The 23,229-nt window shown below is 39.4% G+C and overlaps 1 protein-coding gene across 7 annotated transcripts in view; it reads right to left on the reverse strand.

The window, feature by feature from the left end:
* NFIA (nuclear factor I A) overlaps nucleotides 1–23,229 on the reverse strand; it is a 429,987-nt gene that overhangs the window by 192,296 nt on the left and 214,462 nt on the right. For all 7 annotated transcript variants that reach the window (XM_031969010.1, XM_031969009.1, XM_031969013.1 and 4 more), the window contains exon 3: nucleotides 3,179–3,244. In XM_031969010.1, coding sequence (XP_031824870.1) covers nucleotides 3,179–3,244 — 66 coding nt within the window. The remainder of the gene's footprint in view (nucleotides 1–3,178; nucleotides 3,245–23,229) is intronic.

Genomic DNA, 23,229 nt, shown 5'->3' on the forward strand with positions numbered 1-23,229 from the left:
CATTTAAAAATCTGACTGGCCAAACACAAAAGGAACTATAAAAGGTAACTGAAGAAAATGATTCACTAAAAATTAGAACTGAGCAAATGAAAATGAATGACTCCAAAGAAACATCAAGAATCAAACAGAATCAAAACAATGAAAAAAAAGAAGAAAATGTAAAAAATTTAATTAAACTGAACTGAATTGAAAACCCCAGAAGATTACATCTAAAACCCACACTTAATATATTTGAGAGAAAATAAAATCACTATGAATTCAAAAAATTAAATTATATGTAAATCTATGTATATACACATATATATGGAAAGAGAGTCAGATAAGATTCTGAGAGAGAATGAGTGAGGCATTTTGGGATACTGGACAGAGAGCCTGGTCAAAAGATATAAGTATTGTGAGATTCTATATAAATCACTTAACCTCAAAGTGTCCTACACAACTCGCTAAGACAATAAATTGAAGATTGGAGCCTGATCTGTTTTCATCCAGAAAGTGCCTTCACTGGAATTCCCCTATACCAATAAAATCACAAATCTGGACAAAAAAATAAAATTTTAAATTTAAAAGCACATGTAAGTGTAAATTTTTATACTTATTAGCAAGCAACTCAGCATAATCTATATAGGCCATGGAGTATGTGTGTGTATGTGTAGATTTACTTATGTCTACACACATATATGCACTTACACATGTATATTTCACGTAAAGCATGTTTCAGAATTTAAAGCTCTAGAGAAATGTCAGCTAAAAATATATGGATGAAGGAGACAGTAGGATGAGAAGAGGAACAGTGGGACACGTGATTTGGGTATCTCACAATTCACAGAAGTGCTGAAGCTTAGGAAATGAAAAACATTCTCTGGGACAGAGGATCTGTCTAGTGGGGTAATCACTGAATTACAAATGTCAGAGTACAGGAGACCTGTTGAGAACAATCCCTTCCTCTGATGGAAGAGGGAACGAAGGCACAGGGAAGCTTGTTGGGGTCACAGGGACAGTGGGAGTGGAAAGGGAGATTCAAACTCAGGGCCTCTGACTCCAGATTTCTCCTGAGAGTTGACCATAACTCAGTTTTTTCCAGCTCTCTTCAGTGTTCTTCCAACCAGGAAAGGCACAGGGAGGGAGAAAGATCAAAAATACTGAGAGCCATCAAAGGAAGAAGACAGGAATTAGCTCAGTCAGGGCAGCTGGAAAGGGATTATTTAAAAATATATTGGGGTTGCTCAGTCACTTGATGAGAGCCAACTTGCATTAACAAGCTTCCTTCAGCCTTTTCTCCAAAAGTAGAGGAAAAATTAAAAATAATTAAAAGTAAAATTGTTTTTAAAACTATCCCAACAAGCTTCCTTTAGCCTTTTCTCCAAAAGTAGAGGAAAAATTAAAAATAATTAAAAGTAAAATTGTTTTTAAAACTATCCCAACAAGCTTCCTTTAGCCTTTTCTCCAAAAATAGAGAAAAAATTAAAAATAAATTAAAATAGTATTGTTTTTAGAACTATCCAATAAGCTTCCTTCAATCTTTTCTCCAAAAGTAGAGAACAAATTAAAAATAAATAAAAGTAGCATTGTTTTTAGAACTATCCAACTAGTTTCCTTCAACCTTTTCTCCAAAAGTAGAGAAAAAATTAAAAATAAATAATAGTATTGTTTTTAGAATTATCCAACAAGTTTCCTTCAACCTTTTCTCCAAAAGTAGAGAAAAAATAAAAATAAATAAAAGTAGTATTGTTTTTAGCACTATCTCACAAACTTCCTTCAGCCTTTTCTCCAAAAGTAGAGAAAAAATTAAAAATAAAAGTAGTGTTGTTTTTAGAACTGTCCAAGAGGACCATGACAGAGAATATATCTTCCTTTCCCTGAAGAACGACGGAACGACAATAGTAGAACACACGTATCGCTAGGTCCAAAGGTAAAGCACCAATATGGTGGATGGTTCCTCTCCGTGGGAGAACCTGGGCCAGAATCCCACAGCATGCATGAGACGCACCACGACACCAGAGGAGCAGACATCCCCGAGGGCCCTGACCCATCTAAGTAATGGAGGAGTTCATCCATCTTGATGAAACTCAACATTCAGTTTCTCAATAGAGACATGGGGACTGAACCCACAGTGTTGCTGACACAGGGAATTCCCTTGTGGAAAAGTTCCCTCCATTCCTTCTGCCATGTGCATCGGTGGGGAGGTCCCTGGAACCCCCAGAGACTAAAGGCTTTATCCCAAGGAAGGCTTCAGTTTGGGGTGAATGGAGTTAACACGATGGTGACAGAAAAAGAAATTTAAAGCAAAAACCTTAAAGGGCTTTGTTTTTTTCAAGTCATCAGCAAACAAAGTGGTGAGTTCAGCACCAATATCTCTGCCAAAGTCACAGCTTGTAACCCAGGTTCTGAAAGTTTCTGATTGAGGGCCTCAGGCATCCTGGGAGAGAATGCCATTCTCCAGCTGTCACATGTGGGGAGCTGGAAATGACCTTAGGGGTCATCGAGCCCAACAGCCCTGTTTTACAGATGGGGAAACTGAGGTCAGGGGTGTGAGTGCCTTGTCCATATTTATAAACAGTCAGGAGGCTGGGCAGAGGCCAAAACTCTGTCCCCTGACTCCTAGAGGACAGTGCTACTCTCTCTTGGTTTTTTGTAGAGCTAGTTTTTTCCTTTTTTGGGGTTTTTTTTTTGGGGGGGGGGGAATGCTATCCAGTAAATAAAGGAAAAGGAAATATCATTCCTCTGTTCAAAATTATTCATGGGCTCCCTAATGCCTTCCCCTCAGTAAGTACAAGGTGAAAAAGGCTTAAGGGAAAGAAAGTCTCCCTTTAAAATTGCTTTTCTTTGCATCCCTAGTGGTTAGCCCAGTTCCAGGTTTTTAATAATAAATGCTTGTTGATGACTCCCTAAGAAGGCTCCTAAGATTGCCTTGGAAGGTAGTGATCCCCTTGTCTCTGGGGGCATCCAAGAGAGCTCTCAGGACCCCTTGCTGGAGAACTGCAGGGGAACTTGCTTTTAGGTCCAGTTTGGCCCAGATGCCGCTCAAGTCCCCTCCCGCTTGCAGGACTGGCAGGTCTCCAGGCCAACGGCTGGAGAGCTCAGCATTCTGCCGAGGTCTCGAGTTGGGGAAGTTTCTGGGCTGGAGGCGCAGCTGGGGGCTTCGGGCCCAGGCAGCGGGCTCGCCCCGGGCTAAACTCACCATTTTCTGGCTGGTCCTTGATGTCGGCTTCACTTGGCTGGCTGGGACTTTCAGATTGACTCGAGTCTGAAAAACAGAAAAAGACAGCCAAAAATTACAGGGTCTGCTGTGGAAGGAGGCTCGGAGGCGCCAGACGGCCTTGCAAGGGTTGAGAGAGCAAAGCGGGAGCGGGGAGGCGAGAACCGGACCGCTGAGGGCCCGGGGCCCGCCCGACAGGATGCAGAACCAGATCCTCCGGGGCCAAGGGGCCGAGCCCAGAGCTCCCGGGGTCTGCTCCCCCAGCGCCTTCGCTCAGTATTTACACGTTGGAGTCTGGGGAAGACTTCATCCTTCATGACACCCATCTGAGGCTTGATTCACAGCATAATAAAATGTCAAAACATATTTTGAAGCTGGTATATAAAAGCAATCAAACAACAGTAACAAGTTCTGGTGAGTTTTTTTAAATCTCTGCAGTAAGGCTGTACAAATTCAGACGAATGCTCACTGGAGCGCACCCCATCAAAAGTGACGGGGTACACGCTGGCTTGGAGCAATGGGCTAAGCCACAGGGACCCCTCCCAACAAGCACAAAGTGCTATTTTATAGGTTAAATTATCAAATATTAAAATGTTTGGGAAAGTTGGGAGGGGAGCCATGAGGGAGAGGGAGAAAGAATCCCCCACTTGGGCTTGTTTTGTACCTTCAAAAACTACCATCATTTACAAAAGTAGTTCGTTGTCTACATCACTATAATAATAAATTAAAATACTTTCCTGGGCCTCAGTTTTCCCATCTGGAACAGGAGGGGGTTAAACTAAATGAACTCTGAGGTTCTTCCTAACTAAAAATCTAAAAAGCCTGTGACCCTCTTCTGGAGGGAACTGTGGAATTGAAATGTTGAATGATTCTAGCCCCAGACTTGTAATCTCATGGTTTTTCCGTGTTAAAAAAGGAGGGTTTAACTGGGGGGACAATGAGGGGAGAAGAGAAAAGATCGTCATGATGGCAAAAGTAAAAAAATAAAATCATTAAAACGTTAAATATAATAGAGCTTCTTCAATTCAACATTTTAGTAGCACTTTGGTACATGGATTGTAAGGATCAAATGAGACAATATCTATTAAGCACTTAGCATAGTAGCTAACACTTTATAAATTTTAGTTATTATTATTATTATTCCCCCCAAACCAGAAAACACCTAATTTCTAATGACAGAGTTTTAAAATCAAGTCAATTTCCAAAGGCCAAAAGAAAGCCCGGGTGGGTGTTTGTTGGGCGGCATTCCTAAGTGATTATGCTTACTGGGGAGGGGAGACAGCAGACAAAAAAGTGGAGGATTCTGCCTCTAAAGCAATTCACAGAAAGCTCCCTAAAGAAGGACGTCTGTGAACACCCTCCATCCCAATTTTACCTCGACTTCCCCAGGTTGAGAATTCACCCGTCTGAAATTTTGATCAGATTTCTGTAAGAAGTCAAGGCAAGATTAAGTCATGAACCTTCTTTGTGATTCAATGGAAAATCTTACATCTATTGAGGAGAATTATTACATCTTTCTTCTTTTTCTTTGAGGTATTAATAACCCAGAAAGAATCAGCACTACCAATGACCCTGGGTCAAGCAATGCTAATTTATTGCTTTAGAAAGGCTCCCTCCTTTTAAGCAAATGAGGATTTTAATTATAGGAAAGTACTATAAAGCAAATGCATATTTTAAATATTCAGATTTTTAAAAATATCTATAACCTGGTGACTCTATAGATTAGCTACCCAGAAAATGCCTTAGAGAATGATTCCGTACCCATTCAAAGGTCTAAGGAACAGGAGGCGAGAAAATTGAAATGGGGATTTAAGCCTGGCAAAGTCATACTTTTAATCATCTGGCAACAGTTTTTGTAGCACAAATAAAAATAAAAGCTCTAAATGTCAAAAAAAACTTTAAAAAAGAAATCGCTTACAATTACTTATCAAAAAGAACAGAAAGTCCTCACCAAAAATTGAAGAAGTGGGAAAAAGATGCCAAAAGCTTTTATATAGGAATCATATTTTAAATGTCAATTACAGAAATTTGCACAGGCTTAGCAGACTGCCGGGGAGGTGAAAATCATTGTTCTTAGAGGAAATTGTATACTTTTGTCACGATAAGTGATAAATCAATCTTCTAAAAAAAATAATAATTCAATGTATTTCAGTGAATGGACAAAACGTCCCTTATTTCTGCCTTAGAAAGGGCTAGTTAAACTGTTGGCACCTCTAACTAAACTAAAAGGAAAAGATAATATAGTTCTTTTTTTCCAGAAAGAGAAGGTTGCTCCCGCCCCCTTGCCAACCTCAATCATGTCACCGGAGGCGAACATCGTGTTTAATCCATAGGACTATTTTCTTTAGAAATCTGACTCTTTCAACTCTGGTGACTCCAGGGTTTGGGAGAGAAGTTGAGCCCGTATTTTAGTTCCTAAGCATGGTGTCTTTAGTTTTCATCAATTTCCATATACAGACAATTTAAGAAAAATATAATTTTTGGTCCCATTGGCTTTATAATAAGTGTGTGGGTTTCCTGAGGGAGCTAACAAAATTAAAAAAGGAAAGATGCTAGTGAACCTAAACATACACAAACATACATACACACACACACACCCTCACACGCTAAATGGTTCGGAATCTGAAAGTAGTATTCTTTGTTCTTTTGCATTTAACCTTTACATTTGCTTTTCTCCTCTCCCTCTGTAGAAACGAAACAGGGATGTGGGACAAGGAACACGATGAAAGGTAGCTAGATGTGTTTAGGGAATGAATTTTTAAAAACACAAAAACTTCTCCACTCCACAGTGAGGAGATGGGGAGGGGGGAATTGGCATGCAAGGGGACCAAGTCTGTTTCTGAAAGGCTCAGCAATAAACACTGCAGAAGGCATCTCTCTGGCCATATTTTCACAAATAGAATTTTATTTCTCAAGTTGCATTCGAAAGCTGCACATCCTGTCATCTGGGAGTGACCTACCTCTTAAAATGGATTGGTCATCCCTTTTAAGTTTAGTTATCATGGGATGTGAGCAGCCTGGAGGATCTGGTCACTGCTCTCCCCCTCCCTCATTTTCCTGACATATCTTTCTGACTCCAAGAGAACCTTTGAGTCCTACGAAGGCTCCCCAGTTGGGCGTTCCGGATAGAGACTGCCTCTGAGATTACAAAGGGTCACTAATGCTTCTGAGTGTGTAGCTGAACAGGTGACTGGCCAGAGGTATAAATTAATTTCTATCCATCCATAATTTATACAAATGAAAGATCTCCTTCTTAAGTGTTTGCATTCAATCAATAATATCACTCTTGGAGCAGAGAAGGTTAACAATTCATTTGCTCCTTTGTTCTCGATAGTTGATGAAGACTTTTCATAACTGAAAAGTACATTTCATAATTGACTCCTCTTTTTTTTTATTTCACTTCATAATATTGCCAACCGAATTTCACCACATATAATAATGGAAAAAAAAAGAGTCAAAGAGAACCGTATTTTGGAGTCCCTCTTGGATCCAGAGGCCGGCAGCACCAGCAGCAGCTGGGAGTTGCCCTGCTGCCTTAGGCTGGATTTGGTTGAAAGCCAAAGATTTTGAATATTATGATGAAGCGAATGTTATTAAGGAGTATATTTAAATGATTTCAGATGGACTTGGAAACATTATTGTGAGGAAGTGCATTAGAGTTATCAATTTTTCTTTTTCATCTGGGGATCAGCTTTTTGTTTAAGGAAGCTTAGACTTCAACATAACCTTGAAAAGTAATGTTTCTTTTGGTTTTTAAAAAATGTATGAGCAGAAATTTAAACCTAAAATAGACAAGGTTAGCATATAGGAGGCTGGGATCAGACCGCTTAATTGAACTAGCATCCATCTATCTCTGCACTTTTATGGCGCCTACGGCCACATTGCCAGAGTGCTCAGACAAAGATATTTCACTATCGACAAAAATCACTGGGGAAAGGAATAAAAGAAATACTAATGCGTCAAGTAGCAGCCTCCGCTTCCAAAAGCTGGCTCTTTGTGGGAACATCAGAAACTCCTAACTTAATTCCTGACTCGTCCCCATGACCGGGTATTTTCTCGGCTCTCCGTCCCGTCTTCTGACGGTTCCTCTCTGAAGAGCTCACGTATAGTCCTACTTTACACTGACAAATGAAGTGAGGTAACCTGCTTAGGACTGATCTCTCCCAAATGGAGGCTTTCCATTACGTGTTTTATGTTCCTCGAGACAAAGCAAACAGAACCACGAGCCTTTTACCTGTTGGGCCAACTTTCTAAAATTCACTGGGTAGCAGAGCATGAATAAAAGGGGAATGGGTATTTAAATCTTTTTCTTCCAGACCGTCACTGAAGTTGGACCTCAGTACTTTAGTGCCCAGTGTACTAGGGAGAACATCCCTTGGAGGCTAAGCCCTGGAAGTCCTACTAAGGGAGAAAGGCTTCAAGCCTGAATCGAGCCTGCATGATCAGAGGAGATGATGATGACTGTGACGAAGATGACAATTTTGCCATGGTAATGGAATTTGAGCAGGGGTGAAAGGTGTGGTAGAAAACAACACTGTATTTAGAATCAGAAAATTCAGAAATCAGAATTTTAGGCTCTCAAACTCTGCTCCTGCTGCCCTGAGACAATCCTCTTAAATCTCTCTTGACCTCAGTTTCCTTCCTTGTAAAATGAAGAAACCAGACTGTTGAGCTCCTCTTCAAGTCATAAAGCCTCTGCTTCTAAAAACATACATAAGATATTGAATGGAGCCCATGTAAGTGGAGAAAGTTCTAGTTCAAGTGAATGAAATCATGAATATTCTTAGAATATTCTAGGATATTCCTAATATCCTAAGTATATGCCCTAAAAACACAGGCTTATATTCTGTAGAAACGGTCATCAGGGAATCTGTGTTGGTTATATTATTATGGAGGCTAAGTGGATTTTAAGGCTAATCCACTCAGGAGGAGAATTGAGAATGGAGAGAAAAACCATGTAGTATGGAGTCAATATTATTGATCTACACCTGGGAGATACCCCTACAGAGGAGATTCTAGGACACAGAGAGAGAGCCGAGGACCAGCATGTGGATGATGGATGGGTCTTTGCACGGTAGCAGTAGGGTACGGAGCAAGAAAGGCCTTACATCTGCTGTTCACTAATTGTGTCATCTGGAACAAGACTTGAATATTTCCAAGTCTCAGTTTCCTTTTCTGTAAAAGGGAGGTATAAAAACCTGAGAAATAATAGTAGCCACCAATAATAGCCTCACAGGAATGTCATGAGGGTCTTCTGCAAAATCAGAGCTTTAGAAATGGCAGAAATCACACGCACACACAAATAAATTTACATATCCATACAAACATACACATATTTATATATAAATATATATAATTTAATAAAATATATGTTATATAAATATGGTATATATACACATGAAATATATTTCAAAAGTAAATGTATTCCACGTGTGATATATATACATACATATATATATGTGTATGTTTGTGCATATAAATTGATGATAAGATGAACTGGATCCCTCTGAGAGGTTTACATAAGGCACAGACAAAAATTCTGACTGGATGGGCCAATCACCACAGGCTTAAAATCTCAGGGCACTAGGTGGCGCCGTAGTGGATCAAGCGCCAGCCCTGGAGTCAGAGGAATTGAATTCATAGCCAGCTCAGATACCCGACACTTACTAGTTGTGTAACCTGGGCAAGACACTTAACCCCAACGGCCTCGCAAAACCCCCAAACAGAAATAACTGAAATCTATGTTGTTAGAGGGAATGCCCACATTAATGCAATCTCAGATACATCAAAGTCTCAGAGAACAGAAATAGTCTAAATAATAATAAAGTTAGCTCTTTAAAAATTCAGATTTCATTTATACCAGGAGTTCATGATGAGAAAATTCCCCCTATGATCCTGATCGGTTCCTGCCACTTGCAGTCTCAGAGAGTTGTGTGGGCACTGAAGGTAACCCTTGGACCCAGCATTTTCTGACTCTGAAACTATCTCTTTCTCCACTGATTCCTCATGTCTCTCATTGATCACAGTTTATGATATTACTGAACAAAAAGGGTAGAGAGAGAGACAGTATTCTGTGCCTTGACAGGACACCATGAACACCCATTGTAAGATACTCAAGTTTGGAAATAAGAAAGAAATGAGAAACTGAGGGTAAGAGCAATGTTCTCTCCCCTGCGAGCCACCCCTCAACCAAACAAACAAGGAAACAAAGATTATATTGATTTGATGTTACTATAGGGGAGATACAGGGGCAGGTAGAAGGGGAAATATACCAGGAAAATGGAGATTTTTCCCTCCACTTCTGACACCTAATGGTTTCAAGTACACGATTCACCCATCTGAGTTTCAACTTCCCCACAGTATGATGCTTATAGAAAAGTTGGATTTATTGTCATGACAGAAACTCAAATTTATAGAGTGCATTATATAATACCAATGGTGTGGGGTATTCACACTTTTTTATGAACGCCGCATGTGGCTATCATTGCCACCCCCATTTAACAGAAGAAACAGAACCACAGAGGGCTTAACTTATTTGCCTGTGAATATATATAACTCTAAATGTAACCAAGAATAAGTTTTTAAAAAGGAAACTGTATATTTAAAGATTTTGTAAGTAGTATTCTTTGTCACTCATTTAGAAAAAAGAGAGGAAGGAAGGATAAAGGAAGGGAAGAAGAGAGAGAAAAAAGGAAGGAAGGAAGAGAAAGAAAGGAAAGAAAGAAAAAGAAAGAGAGAGAGAAGGAAAGAAAGGCACAAAGGAAGAAAGAAATAAATGTCCAACAACAGATATGTAGCTGAATAAATTGCAGCATGTTTATTTAGTGAAATGTCGGTGAAATTAAGCTCAATAAGTTTGAGAAATAGAAAGAAACTTGGAAAGACCTTTATGTAATAATACAAAGGCGAAAAAATAGAACCAGAAGAAATTACTTACTAACTATGGCCACAGAAGAAGAGAAGGAAAAGAGAAAATTCTGATAGGGAACGGAGGAGATAGCATAAATGGTGTTAAAATATTTTTTGGGGGAAATAAGTGACTAGTTGTGTTAGGAAAAAAGGTTCTGTTGTTTGTACTGATGTTCCATGTTGTTTTTAATAAAACTGCATCCTGGGCCATTGCCAGCTGTCCTGACTTTTGTCCTGCCATTGCACTTTGATGACTCTGGAGGACAGAGTGAGGCTGAGGACTTTTGCAGCTCTGTCTCACTTAAATCCAATTCACAGTCAAGATATTACCCTTGATGTCATTGGGCCCCTTCAAAAATGAAGCTGAAATTCTGACTACAAGTCTAATGTTTTTGCCAACATCTAAAATGTTGTTCCACATTTAAGAGCAATAAATCTGAAATTGTAAAAACCACAGAACATCCACGGATAAGAAAGAAAAATTGGGTCTGAGGATCCATCAAAGGTACTGGGTTGATTAGGCTGAAAAATATGCAATGGAAAGGAAACACTAGATTTGGAGCCAGAGGGCGGGGGTTTGAATCTGGCTCTGTTATTTACTAGCTGAGTGATCTTGGACCAGACACTTCCTCTCTGTGGACCTCAGTTTCCTCATCTACAAAATGAGGGGATCTGACTCAATGATTTCTTAAAATCTCTTCTGAATTCAATTCTATGACTGTACAAACTTAAAAAAAAACCTAAATTATTCTGTGACAATATGATACAATATATTATATCCCATGCAAGGTTATAAAGAAATGAAAAAGGGGACTTAAATTTTTTTTAAGAGCTTCAAAAATACGATATGCAGCTATCTTTCTTGTGTGACTTAAGTAGGGAGCTGCTACTTTAGATAGAACTGAGCCACAGAATATCATAAAGTCTCTTTCAGGTTCACCATTTTAGAATTTGAAAAGCAATAATGTCAAATGAATGTTTTGAAGTTCAAGACTGAGCTGTAATGATCATTCCTGTTGCCCAACATTTTGCTGTGGAACAAAAATTCTAAAATCTCTTAAGTGATCAGGATGATCCACTCATGCTCAACAGCCAAACAAATAAATATTTGCAGAAATATTTTTCCATAATTGCTATATGAAATTCAGTAACTGTTCTTATTTTTTGCGGTATTCCTATGGCCTCGATGACAAAAATGTTGAAAAATGTTGCACAATTCTTAAATCTCTTTTTTCAAGTCTCAAAAGTTTATCTATCTGTGTGTAGAGGTCATAGGCAAAGTCCAAACTTAGGACAGTGTAAGCATTAACCAGCCAATTTCCATATTAACCAGACAGTTCTGATGGAGAAAGAACAGAATGCAACATGATCACTAAGTCGGCATCATTAAAAAGCAGCAATTATTAGCACTTGGAGTGTACGGGTAATATCTTTCTAAATCCTAGAATGTTTCTAAAAACAATGAGCAAAACTCTTTGTTTTAATGCAAAAGGTTTAGCATTAACCATTGGAATTTAACCATGATTAAATGAAGTCATGTAAATAAAGCAATCTGCCTATCTTAAAAGCACTACATATATCAAATATTTCAGTTAGTATTATTGCTAACCAGGTTTGTTTTTTTTTTTTAAACACAATTCAGCAAGAAACTTAATTTACAAATGCTGTTAAATTATGAAGTGATTATTTCTGCTAACTCTCCGAGTCCCTTCCAGTTGAAACTTCCCTCACTGATACATTTTAAATAAATGAATGATTTTTTTTTAAAGTCCACTGCCTCAATAAAGAAGTAACTGACTTTGAATATGAATTCCATTTATATAATCTTAAAATTTTAGCAACCACAGTAGGCTTTAGATTATGCCAGTGGAGGATTCTTGAGATGGCCCTTACGTGTCTAATATTGTCGGGGCTAAGTCGGGGAGGAAAGAGGAGGAGAATGAAAAGAGGAGAGAGCCATGAGTTGGAGGGATGGAACAGAACCTCGGCGGCTGCCCACTCTCATCTGGATTCAGATGGAAAGAGGGGGCTATACCCATGTGGCCAGTGACTTGGAAGAGCTCCATCAGACCACCCAGAGAGTGGCCAGCTGCTGTTCAGGAGACACCCCTTCAACTCTCCTGTCTGACATTTTCAGGATAGTCTTCACATCATTACACAGCTCAAGTGACTGTTCTCTTTCTCAAAACTTTTTTTTTCTTTTTTTGCAAAAGCTTTTCTCAGAAAGGATTTGCAAAAATATTACTCTTGTAGAAATTTGGCGAGGCGGGCTTTTTTTCCCCTTTTTCCTTTCTTCTTATTCTTTTTTTTTTTTTGGCATTCCCAGTTCAAGTCCCATCTGTTTAGTCGGGACTCTGTCTGATAAAACTGTTTAGGTTGGAGAGTGAGTCAATAGTTCTACCACCTAATCATAACCGTGTTGGATTTGTTTGTTTTTGTTTATCTGTTTGTATGAGAACAAAGAAATACTGGAAAATGAGGCATAAAAAAAAAGCAAGTTGTGCATTAAATAAAGCAGCTTAACCTACTGACGTCCCCAAGTATTCTGGATTTTGATGCATTAAAAATCACAACTCAGATTCAAAACTCTTGAAAAGGTTCCGTCTCAGAACATCAGTCTCCCACAGCTAGGTCTCTCAAGGAGAAATAACTTCACAGTGAAATACAGGGGAAAAGCATTCTAAAGGAGTCACATTTGGTTAGGAGAGATTCCCTGACGCCATTTTCCTTTTGTAAAACTAAAGTTTTCAATATAGGAAAGCAACAGAACTTTGAAAAATAAAAGTACTAATAATCATGACTTTTAATATACCATCGCTAAAGCATGTATCTCTCCTCTGGGTAGAGGTGGTGGACGACAGAAGCAGAAAGACATAAGACATTGTCAGCCATGGCCAGTGAGCTGATCCCCCTTCCCCCCCTACTGTACTTTGTGGTAAGGGAGGTGGAGTATTTAGGAAATTACAGCAAGGTAAAAAGAGGAATATCAACAGAATATTCAGAATATCATTTTATATATTCATATAAAAATACAATACATATATTATATATTTATCTATATCTGTGTATGTAAATACAAAGATTTTTTAGACTAAGGAGTTCCTGAACTTTTTTATTAATGACATTTTTTAAAAAAATGACATTGTATTTCACTCTGTTTGGCATTCTTTGTAATTCTATGTGTTTTATGCATTTAAAAATCTTGTTCTAAGTAGGGAGGCGTAGAATTAACCAGACTTTCAAAGAAGCTAATAATACCAAAAAAGTTAAAAATCTTTAAATATATAAATCTGTATTATACCTATATGTATATACATATAATATGTATTTTCTTTTTTGACATGGATCTGTGATTGAAATAGACTGAAACCCTCGGATAAGAGTCTAAAAGATGAAGGAGATTGTTTATCTCTATTTTAAGAAATAACAGCCTGAGATGCCTTGGGAGAACTGGACTGAGCTGAAACCAAAAGCACTGGCTCAGCCCGGCTGCACCATCTAGCCAGAGGCCTCTCTGTGGCAGATTAGCCTCCAGATACCAAATTACTTAATACCCCAGGAACCTCTTATTCCTTTCCCCCTCACACAGAATTAAATGTATATTATAGGTTGTGATGGGAAAGGCAGTTTAGTATAGTAATGACATGTATGAACGTAGAAAAGTTCATTTCTCTTTGGGGCTTTCAGGTTTTTAAAAGGAGTCCATTAATGAGTCAAAAGGCAATTAATACAGAAGGAGGCAGGGAAGCACGAGCTATTCTAAACAATTTTTTTTCCCACATGTCTAGAATTCTAGGAAAATTTCTTTTTTAAATAAAAAGCAAATTACCCACATTATTGGAAACTGGGTCTGAAAGTTGAGTGTGGACTTTCCCAGTCACCATACCTTGTGTTTTATACTCAATACTCATTTACATAACTGCTCATCCAGACAAATTTTCTTTTTTTCTTTTTAAATCAACCCAGACCTATGGCCAATATGCTCCGACTCTCCAATACACAAATAAAGATTCTGGTCTAAAATCCCAGCAAAGAAGGTCTGTTTTTTTTTTTTTTTTTTTTTTTAAATTTGTTTTGTTTTGTTTCGTTTTAAGAAGAAGGTTCTTAATTCTCCAATACTGGGAAAGAGATTATCACTGATAATGGAAATGGAAATTACAGCTCGCTGTTGTTTATTCCAGACAGACACTTGTGTGTTAAGTCTGTTTATCAGGCAACACTTTGTCTAAGCCAGGAAGTAGTCATCCTTTGTAACAAGATGTATGCAAATGATTTTCCCATCAGCCTCTGCAACAAGACTGTGGCCCACACAAAAAAAATCCTTGTTACTTGACCAGTAAGAAGCTACCTCAAAAGTAGACTAGCCCCTGAGCACAGCCAGCCAGGGTGACGCTGGTGCGTTTCAATGAGCTCCAACCATGTGCTCGCAGTCTGTTGCTTTTTATTCCAAGCCCATTTTGTGTATTACATCTGCTTTTCAGGCAAGACTTTGTCTAAGTCAGCCGGGGCTTTATAACCTGAGCAGAAAAGAGAAGCCCCCGGAATAACCCGGGTCAGAAGAGCTCCAAGCCCCCGGGACTGGCTCCAAGTCTAAGAGCCACTTTTAAAAATCCGCCAGAACGGGGAGGACCATCAGCCTCCGCTTTCAGAGCCATCAGTTTCGAGGCTGTCATTCTAGAATCCTGGGATGAAGTTTGGGATTTCTGTCCCACCACGGAAGGATCTGTGGATGTTCGTGAAAAGCCCTTTATCTTTTGGGTTCCAGGCTATCAAATAAATACAGGAAGCTCGATCAAAAGAAACAGTTATTGGATCGACTTCGACCTCCGAAGTCATATATTGGAGGCTACGTCCAATGTCACGTCCTCCAGTTTGATAGGGTTAATTTCTAGGGATTATTGTGTGATTTAAAGAAAAAAAACTTATAATGGACTACTTTCCTGCCCCCTGTAAACATGAATACACTTAGCTTCATTTTTTCCCCCTTTCTCTTTAAAAAAAAAATTTCCAAAGGGCTTGAAAATCCTCCCCAAAGGAATCCTATTGGTTCAGCCCCTGTCTTCCTAGACAAAATAAACACTTTAGGACTTTCCTTGTTTGTATTCTCCTCAGTGGTGGTGTATGCATCAGCAGCTAAAAACAAAGAAACTTTTTAGCAGCTCAGACAAAATGCAGAAGCTTTCCCAAACAACTGAAGCAAAGGGGTGGGGGGAACCCAGGGAGGAGGCGACTGGGGGTGGGGAAGCATTCAGAAAGTCTGACAGTCCATTCAATATAGGGATGATGGCTAAAATGCATCCAGGGTCCCCTTGCTAATTAAATATGCATTGGCACAGTTCTGATCGATGCGAGCCACGGATCAAATGACACACCTGCAAAATCTTGAGCCCCAAGCTCCCAGGGAAAAAGAAAAAAAAAGGGAAAAAGCGGCCTTGTCTCCTTATCTTTTGTTTTCAAAGGCTCTCCATTTCTGTGCTTAGATATCTAATTTAATTCTCTCACCCCTCAGCAAACTGGATTAGGGAAGTCAATACGGCCTTTGTGCATCCCAGGAACACACAGCTTTCCTTTGATTCAATTTAGCCGTGACCTTTAGACAAAGATAATGACGGGCTCCAAGAAAGGGGAAGGCTTTAAGGAAGACCCCAGAAAGAGGGCTCCCCAGGGGAAGCACAGGACGAGACAGCAAGGTGGCACGGAGAGACAGAACTGCCTGCCCTTAAAGGGGGATGGAGGGAAAGGGGAAGCAAGGCTGTGTACCAAATGATGTATAATTATTTAAAAAAAAAAAAACAGGGACAGAGGTTCTCTCGGAAAGGTGGGGGGCCAGGGGTGTGCAATGGTGCATATGTCATCATTATCAGGTATGATAATGACTGGTGGTTTTGCTTAACTTTTTCTTTGCTACAAATAAGGGAGGGTGCTTTTGTGGAGGGGCCAAGTCCCAAATGGCTGTGATATAAAGGCAAAAATATAAAATATAAAACATGAAAACAAGGATTGAATGGGCGGTCCATTTGTATGCTGCAACCTTAAGTATTGAGTGCCATAGAGAAAAGTGGTAGGTGTGAGCAGGTTCCTGCACTTCCCAAAAGAAGGAGAAATGTAGAAAGGAAGACAGCAAAGAAATCTATGATCAAAAGGGAAGATGGATCAGGTACCTAGACAGGAGAGAAAAGGAATGGACTGAGCCTTCTTCCACAGTGACAAGAGAGTTGGGCCTTGCTCTGGTTATCCTAGGAAGGGCTTGGTGGGCAGCCCCCCAGGTGGCTGGATGCTTGTGGCTCCCGGAAGAATCCCACTAAACTACTAATAAGCAATTGTTTGTCTTTCACAAGCCACAAGAGTGAGATCCCAGATCCTTGAGAGAAGCAGAATATACCAAAGCATAGAGTCGTAGGAGACAGCTTAACGGCAAACGGCCACCAGTTCTTAGCCAAAAACAGGTCAGTAAAGGAGGAGCCGGTGTGTCGGGTTGGATTTTGGAGGATCATGGGAAGGATTGGGCTTTACCCCTTCTCTTTCCTCCCCAGGCTGTGTTCCCACATGCAGTTTTAGGAGTTTATATTCCTGAAGCAAAGGCTGACCTGTCAGTCTCCTGCCCCAGGAACCACAATGGCAGATCTCAGATTTCAAGATGAGAGCAATCACTGAGTTCAAAACCTTTCCCTTCATAGAGAGAAAGCTGCGGCTGTGACTTGGGCAAGCTCATACAGAAAGCAGCAGAGACAAGATTTGAGTTTGCCTCTTCTAACTCCAGATAGGAGACTTTTCCCAATAGCATCATATTCACTTTTCCCTCTACAATGGCTTTCAATGGGTTAACAATGGACCCGCCAATGATGGAAAGCTGCAGAATCTGGGCAAATCAGAATTCTATCTCTGTCTTTGACTGAAAAAGAAAAATGATCTATGACTGTCATGGTGGCCACTCCAAGAACCAAAGCAAGATTCCTATCATTTGGGCATTTCCAGGAAAACAAACCTTAAATTAAAATAACACATTCCCAAGATGGACAAATCCGATTATTTCTCATCTTCATTTAGAAAATGATTTCATCTGGAGGCAGCGTGACAGCAGGAAGAGCCTGGATTTGGAATCCTACCTCCTGATTCTGTGACTTTGTGCCTTGGGCATGAATGACCTTGGGGTGTCCTTGGGTCTATTTCTACATCTGTCAAAGGAGCAGTTGGAGAGATGATCCCTAAGATCCCTCCAGTGTCATCTATGATCTTCGCCCAATTTTACATGGTGTTCTCTCTTATACCAGAGCTTCTGTTATACCAGAACCAGGAGTGGGGTACAACCTGTTACTATAGAATGCTTATTTCTGCTCTTCTTCTATTTGCTAATGATTTGAGGGAATTCTCCTATCAAGATCCAGAGATATTCTCTATTCACATTTCTGGTGGGGAAAGTCACATCAATAAGTATTTATTAAGCATCAACTGTGTGCTGGGCTTGAATAAATACATCCAGAGAATACAAAGAAAAGCAAAAATGAGTTCCTTCCCTCAGGGAGCTTATGGTCTAAAGAGAAACAAGTGTATAACTGTACTAACAAGCTATAGAAGGGTAAACTAGGAGGGGTCTCAAAAGGAAAGCACTGGTGGCTGCAAACTGGAACTATCTAGGCTGACTTTCTTCACCTAGAAATTATGTCCAGAGCAGGAGGTGATACTGTTAACCAAGGACTTAAAGCCTCTAGGCCTTTTAATTAGATATTTAATGAAAGAGAAGTGGCACATTCTGTAGGATTCCATAGGACAAAGTTTTCTCATATACATATGAATAAATTAAATGTGGTGATAATTTTTAATAAGACATAGTTTACCCCAGACAGGTCACCTCCGTAACCTCTCCCTGCTTTTTAACCAATGAAATGGTAAAACAATGGCTTGTTATCAGGTTTTGGAGCAGAGTGGTTTGTTTTGGTATGGGTTGGATCAGCCAGCCCCTGCATTCTGAGATTCTAAGACTCATGAACAAGTCACTTAGCTAACGTGAACCTCATTTTCCTAAGCGACAAAATGAAAGGATTGAACAAAATGACTTTCTAGCTCTAAATTCTGAATCCTAAGTTACTTTATCACTTTAAGCCTCAGTTTCCTTTTCTGTAATATGAAGGGACTGGATCTCTTCCAACCCTATACCTTATTTTATATGACTGAATCACTTCATCTTCAGGCTTCAGTTTCCTCATTTGTAAAAGTTTGGAGATGGAGAAATTCACAACTAAGACACTTTCTATCTTTAAACTCACAGATTGCCAAGAATGTCTTCATGGAGGCTACAGAATTTATAAAAGTTTCTGATGAAATTCTCCTCTGAAAATGAGAGCAATATAAAAAGTTTTCTTTTGGGGGAGATTATAAAAGCTTTGGGGGAGACAAAGTCTCTTAAAAACTCAAAAAATAGACTCTCCTGCCCTCATTTATTCATTGTTGTAAACTTAGGTTGTGGAGATCAGTCAGCTGTTCTCCCTGTTCCAAGAGAGTGGGGATTCAGGCTCTCCTCTATGATTGAGGGACCTATTTGGGAATGGTGGCTGTGAGCACCAGAGCTGGTTCTAAGTGCTAGCTGTGCTGAGCTGAGAGCTAGACAGAGCTAGACAGAACTTAAGTTACGGGCACTACGAATGACCCACAATGGGCAAGATTGGGGATTCTTCCTTTTGGCAATTTTTCCAAATTTCCAAGAAGCATGGAGTTGCTGAACCCCCATTCTCCCAAGGAGTTTCTTAACACTCTGGCAATATTGGAGGTCATTGGTGTTTTATTTTGTTTTATTTAAACAGAGCACCATTAAATATCAAAATGATATTGAATCAATATTGGCTCCTGCTTATAAAAATAAAATATGAACTGAAATACTGGGTATCAAACTCAAAACCATCTTACGTGTCTGAAATAATTTGCTTACAATTTTCCCTTCATCGATCATATTCCCCCCCTGAATAACAGGGTTTGTGAATTCTGGAATACTGGGATATGAGAACATGGTAAGAATTAAAAGCCAGGAAAACCATATGGTCTATCTAGAGCTGGCTACATACTTCTGGAAACAGAAATGACTGGTGTCATCAGAAGAAGTCCCAAATATCCAGACTATTATTAATGTCTCTCTCCTTGGGGTCTCCATTTTTAAAGGTTCAATTAGCCCCATAGAAAATAAAAATGTTTTTCATTCATAGGATCATTGATTTAAAATTGGAGGGGACTTATTCCCTCAATATAAAAAAGCAACTAAGTTTTCCCATAGTTAAATGATGGGGTTTTTGAAAGACCTGAGTTTTATCCAGCCCTCATCCATACCCTGAAAAGTCATTTAACTTTTGGTTAACTCTTTAGATAGGTTTGGTGCAACATTTTATATACATTATCTAGTTACTAGTGAGTTAGTTACTAATTACTCCAAGTATGATTTATTCCCATTTTATAGATGAGCAAATCAAGGCTCAACTCCACACCATCACAGCATCCTAGTTCTAATGCTGGAAGAGACTTCAAAAATCACCTGGTTCGATCTCTTCATATTTTACACATATGAGGAAATGGAGGCTCTAAGAGAGTGGAGGGGAGCTGTCCAAGATCACAAAGGCAATAAGTAGTTGGGAAATTCAGTCCCTTCTTCCCATATCTCATTGCTTTTCCATGATCACAAAATCTCCTCATAATCACACAGCTTTTAAGAGGTCAGAGAAGGAAAATGAACCCAAGCCTTCAGACTTCACATCCAGATTTCTGTCCAAAGACACAAACAATTCTTCCATATTTATATTCCCATCACCCTCAATTTTTTAAACATATCCAAATCATTCCGCTTACTAGAAAACTTCTGCTTGGGTTAACAATGCTTTCTCCTCAACATGTACAATGCTAAGTGTTTTAAAATTAATTACAGTACAGTATTTCCCAACTCTTTCCCATGGGGAGTTGTGACAATGCTGTTGAATATTAGGAATCACACTCAGAAAGGACTGGGCAAAGCTTCCACTGGGTTCTTGAGTATCACAAGAGTGGGGAATGACCAACCACAGGACAGCAAGAATTCTCCAAGAGACATTAGCCCAAATCAAAGCCACGTCCGAATCAAAGGCAATGAGAGAGCGCATTCTCCAAAACATCAGTGGCTTGATTTCATAAGCACAACTGAAGTCTTAATTGGATTTGATTATTTACCTAGAATATCTAGCAAGACCCATCTGGGAGTTAGTTACTAGTTACTCCAAGTATCATTTATTCCCATTTTATAGATGAGCAAATTAAGGCAAGAAAGGAAGGAGTAATTTGCCTGGTGGAATAAGTAAAATGGAGGAGACTAGAATCCTAGGTCTAGAGCTAGAAGGAACCATAGACACCATGGAATACAATTCCCATATTTTAAAAATGAAGAACAGAGAGATTTCAATGACTGATTTGTCCAAGATCACTCACCAGGCAGAGCGAGGATCTGAATCCTCATCATCAAATCACATCCTCTTATCACTGTCCCACATGAGACACTGCATTAAAAAGCTTCTCTTTAGAATGCAGATTTTAGGTTCCTAAAATGTAGGCACTGATACAAATGGGAGAAAATCGGACCCGCTGATCATCGGGAACAAAGAAACAGCTCAAATACAAGTGGCCCCAACCCTTACCTCAGTTTAAAAACCTGCTGTGCTGAGACTTTGGGGACACTCAGTCCAAGCATGATTCATTTAAAAGACAGATTTAAAACTCTGGGAAATTTGTGAGCAGAAGAGCTTTCCTATTTCAATCTCATCTCATGCCATCAGATCTTGGGGTCTGATTATCGATTTGCCAAGTCTTCTTTGTTTTGTTTCATTCTGTTTTCAGAATTGATCTCTATTCTCCTCTCTCTTTCTGTGTGTGTGTGTGTGTGTGTGTGTGTAGGGGTGGGGAAAAAGAGGGGGAGATTGAGCACCTTCGATCTCAGTAACTCATTGGGGATGAGTAATATGCTTACTAATAATCCTAAAATTAAATTGTCTTCCACACAGTTCTTACTAATAGCTTCTGTAGGATTAGCCAGATGAACTCTCTCTCCTTAGGATGTGCTCCAGTCAGTTTTTCTCTCCTGCATTTATTCTAATTAATGTCACTGAGATAATAATGGACATTTATATAGTGCTATAAAGCCGACCCATTTGAACCTCCCAACAACCTTGTAAGGCTAAAATACTTCAGCTTTTTTTACCCTCATTTCACAAATGAGGAAACTGAGGCTAAAAAAAATGAAGTCACTTTCCCAGAACCACTCAGCTGGTAAAGGTCTAGGGCAAGTTTTGAATCTAGGTCCCTCTGATTTTAAAGTCAAGCACTCTATTTGTAGAGCTACTTAGTCCTGCTCAAGTAAGGTATGTTTGGATTTCCACAACTTCTCATCAATTGTCTCAACGGGTGGTCTATTATTGAGTTTTTTCTTGAATTCACTCCCACCCTCCTTTAATAGCTCACCCAAGACAATTCCAATGGACTTGGGATGGAAAATGCCATCTGCATCCAGCGAGAGAACTATGGGTATTGAATACAGATCAAAGCAGAGTATTTTCAACTTTTTTGCTGTTTGCTTTTGCTTTTTCTTGTTTTTTCCCATTTGTTATTTTTCTTTCATAAAATGACTAATATGGGAACATGTTTAAAACAATTGTACATGTATAATCTATGTCAGATTGCTTACTGTTTTGAAGGAAGAGGGAAGCATAGGAATGAAAGAGAAAAAATTTAGAATTCAAAATCTTACAAAAAGGGATGTTCAAACCTATCTTTACATGTAAGTGGAAAAAATAAAATACTATTGAAAAGGTTTTGAAAAATGGACTTTTCTAAAGAAGGTCTCTAAAAATCAACCTTCCTCATGTTGAAGAATCAATTTTATTAACAGAGGAACACAGATCGAGGGCTTGAAAACAAAAATGAAACTCTTCTTAAGAATCAGAGCTTTCTTGTAAATAAAAAGCTATAATAAGTAAAAAAAAAAAAAAAAAGAATCAGAGCTTTCTTTAAAAGTGGAATTGAGGGTTTGTAATGTTATCCTTCTTACTGAAAGCCTGCAAGTAGAGCCTAGAAAACCGCTTGCTGGTTATGTAGTGAAAAGATGAGACATACAGAAATAGAGGGATGAGGATCATCTCTGAAATCTTTCCTCTAAAGAGCTCCCACCTGAACTGTATCTATAACTCCCAATCTTAGGACGTTGCCCAGAGCTCTGAGAGTTAAGTGAGCCTAAGGAAATCAGCTTTCCATCACTGAACAAGTAGTAGAGGTAGAGGCTAGCAACTGGGGGTATCAGGAAACACTTCATTTAGGGAGTGAGGTTTGAGGGGAGCTTGGAAGGAAGCTGTGGATTCTGGGACACGAGGGTTCATGCTCTTCCCCTGACGCCGGCATACTGAAGTTGTTCCACTTTGCCACTGTCCCACTTTCAAGTGCCGAATCAATCCCTGCCCATAGTATTGTAGCCTAATCAATGACCTTTAACCCCAAAGATCACAGAATATCAGGGAAAAGGGACCCCAAAGGCCATCTAGTCCAACGGACTCCTGAGCAAGAATTCCCTGTCCATCTGAATATGTAAACGTCATTTCCCCTAATCAAGTCCAACTTCTTGAGTACAGGAACTGTTTAATTTCTGTGGTGTAGACATCTAGCAGTCACTTACTAGATATTTTTGATTGATTTTACTGCAAGAGAAAGAGACACTCGTGGTACTCTGTAATACTCGGCCCGGGGGTGCTGGATGTAGATTGGATTGGAAAGAAATACACTCCCAATGGTGCCTTCCAGTGTTCCAAGACTGCCACTCAAAATCAAACTGCCAAGACTGCTCCAGACATATTGACTACTAGGGAACGTCTTCAGATCCATATTTGAATGAAAAATCCCAAAGTCAAGCAAGTGACTGGATTGACAATCTCGGTAGGAACACAAAGTCCGTGAGGGACGGAGGTGGTTGTTCTCATGTCTTCTGGCTAAAGGGCATGATTTTAGGAGCAAAAAGAGGGTGTGGGATTAGCTGGCTATATGGAGAGCATCAAGGATAGGATGTGTTCTTCTCAACCATAAACCAAGATCCTAGAAAGAAATAAGGGCAAAATCTGGACCGGACGCTTCTAAAG

Source organism: Sarcophilus harrisii, chromosome 4, assembly GCF_902635505.1.
Source record: "Sarcophilus harrisii chromosome 4, mSarHar1.11, whole genome shotgun sequence".
Taxonomy (NCBI): domain Eukaryota; kingdom Metazoa; phylum Chordata; class Mammalia; order Dasyuromorphia; family Dasyuridae; genus Sarcophilus; species Sarcophilus harrisii.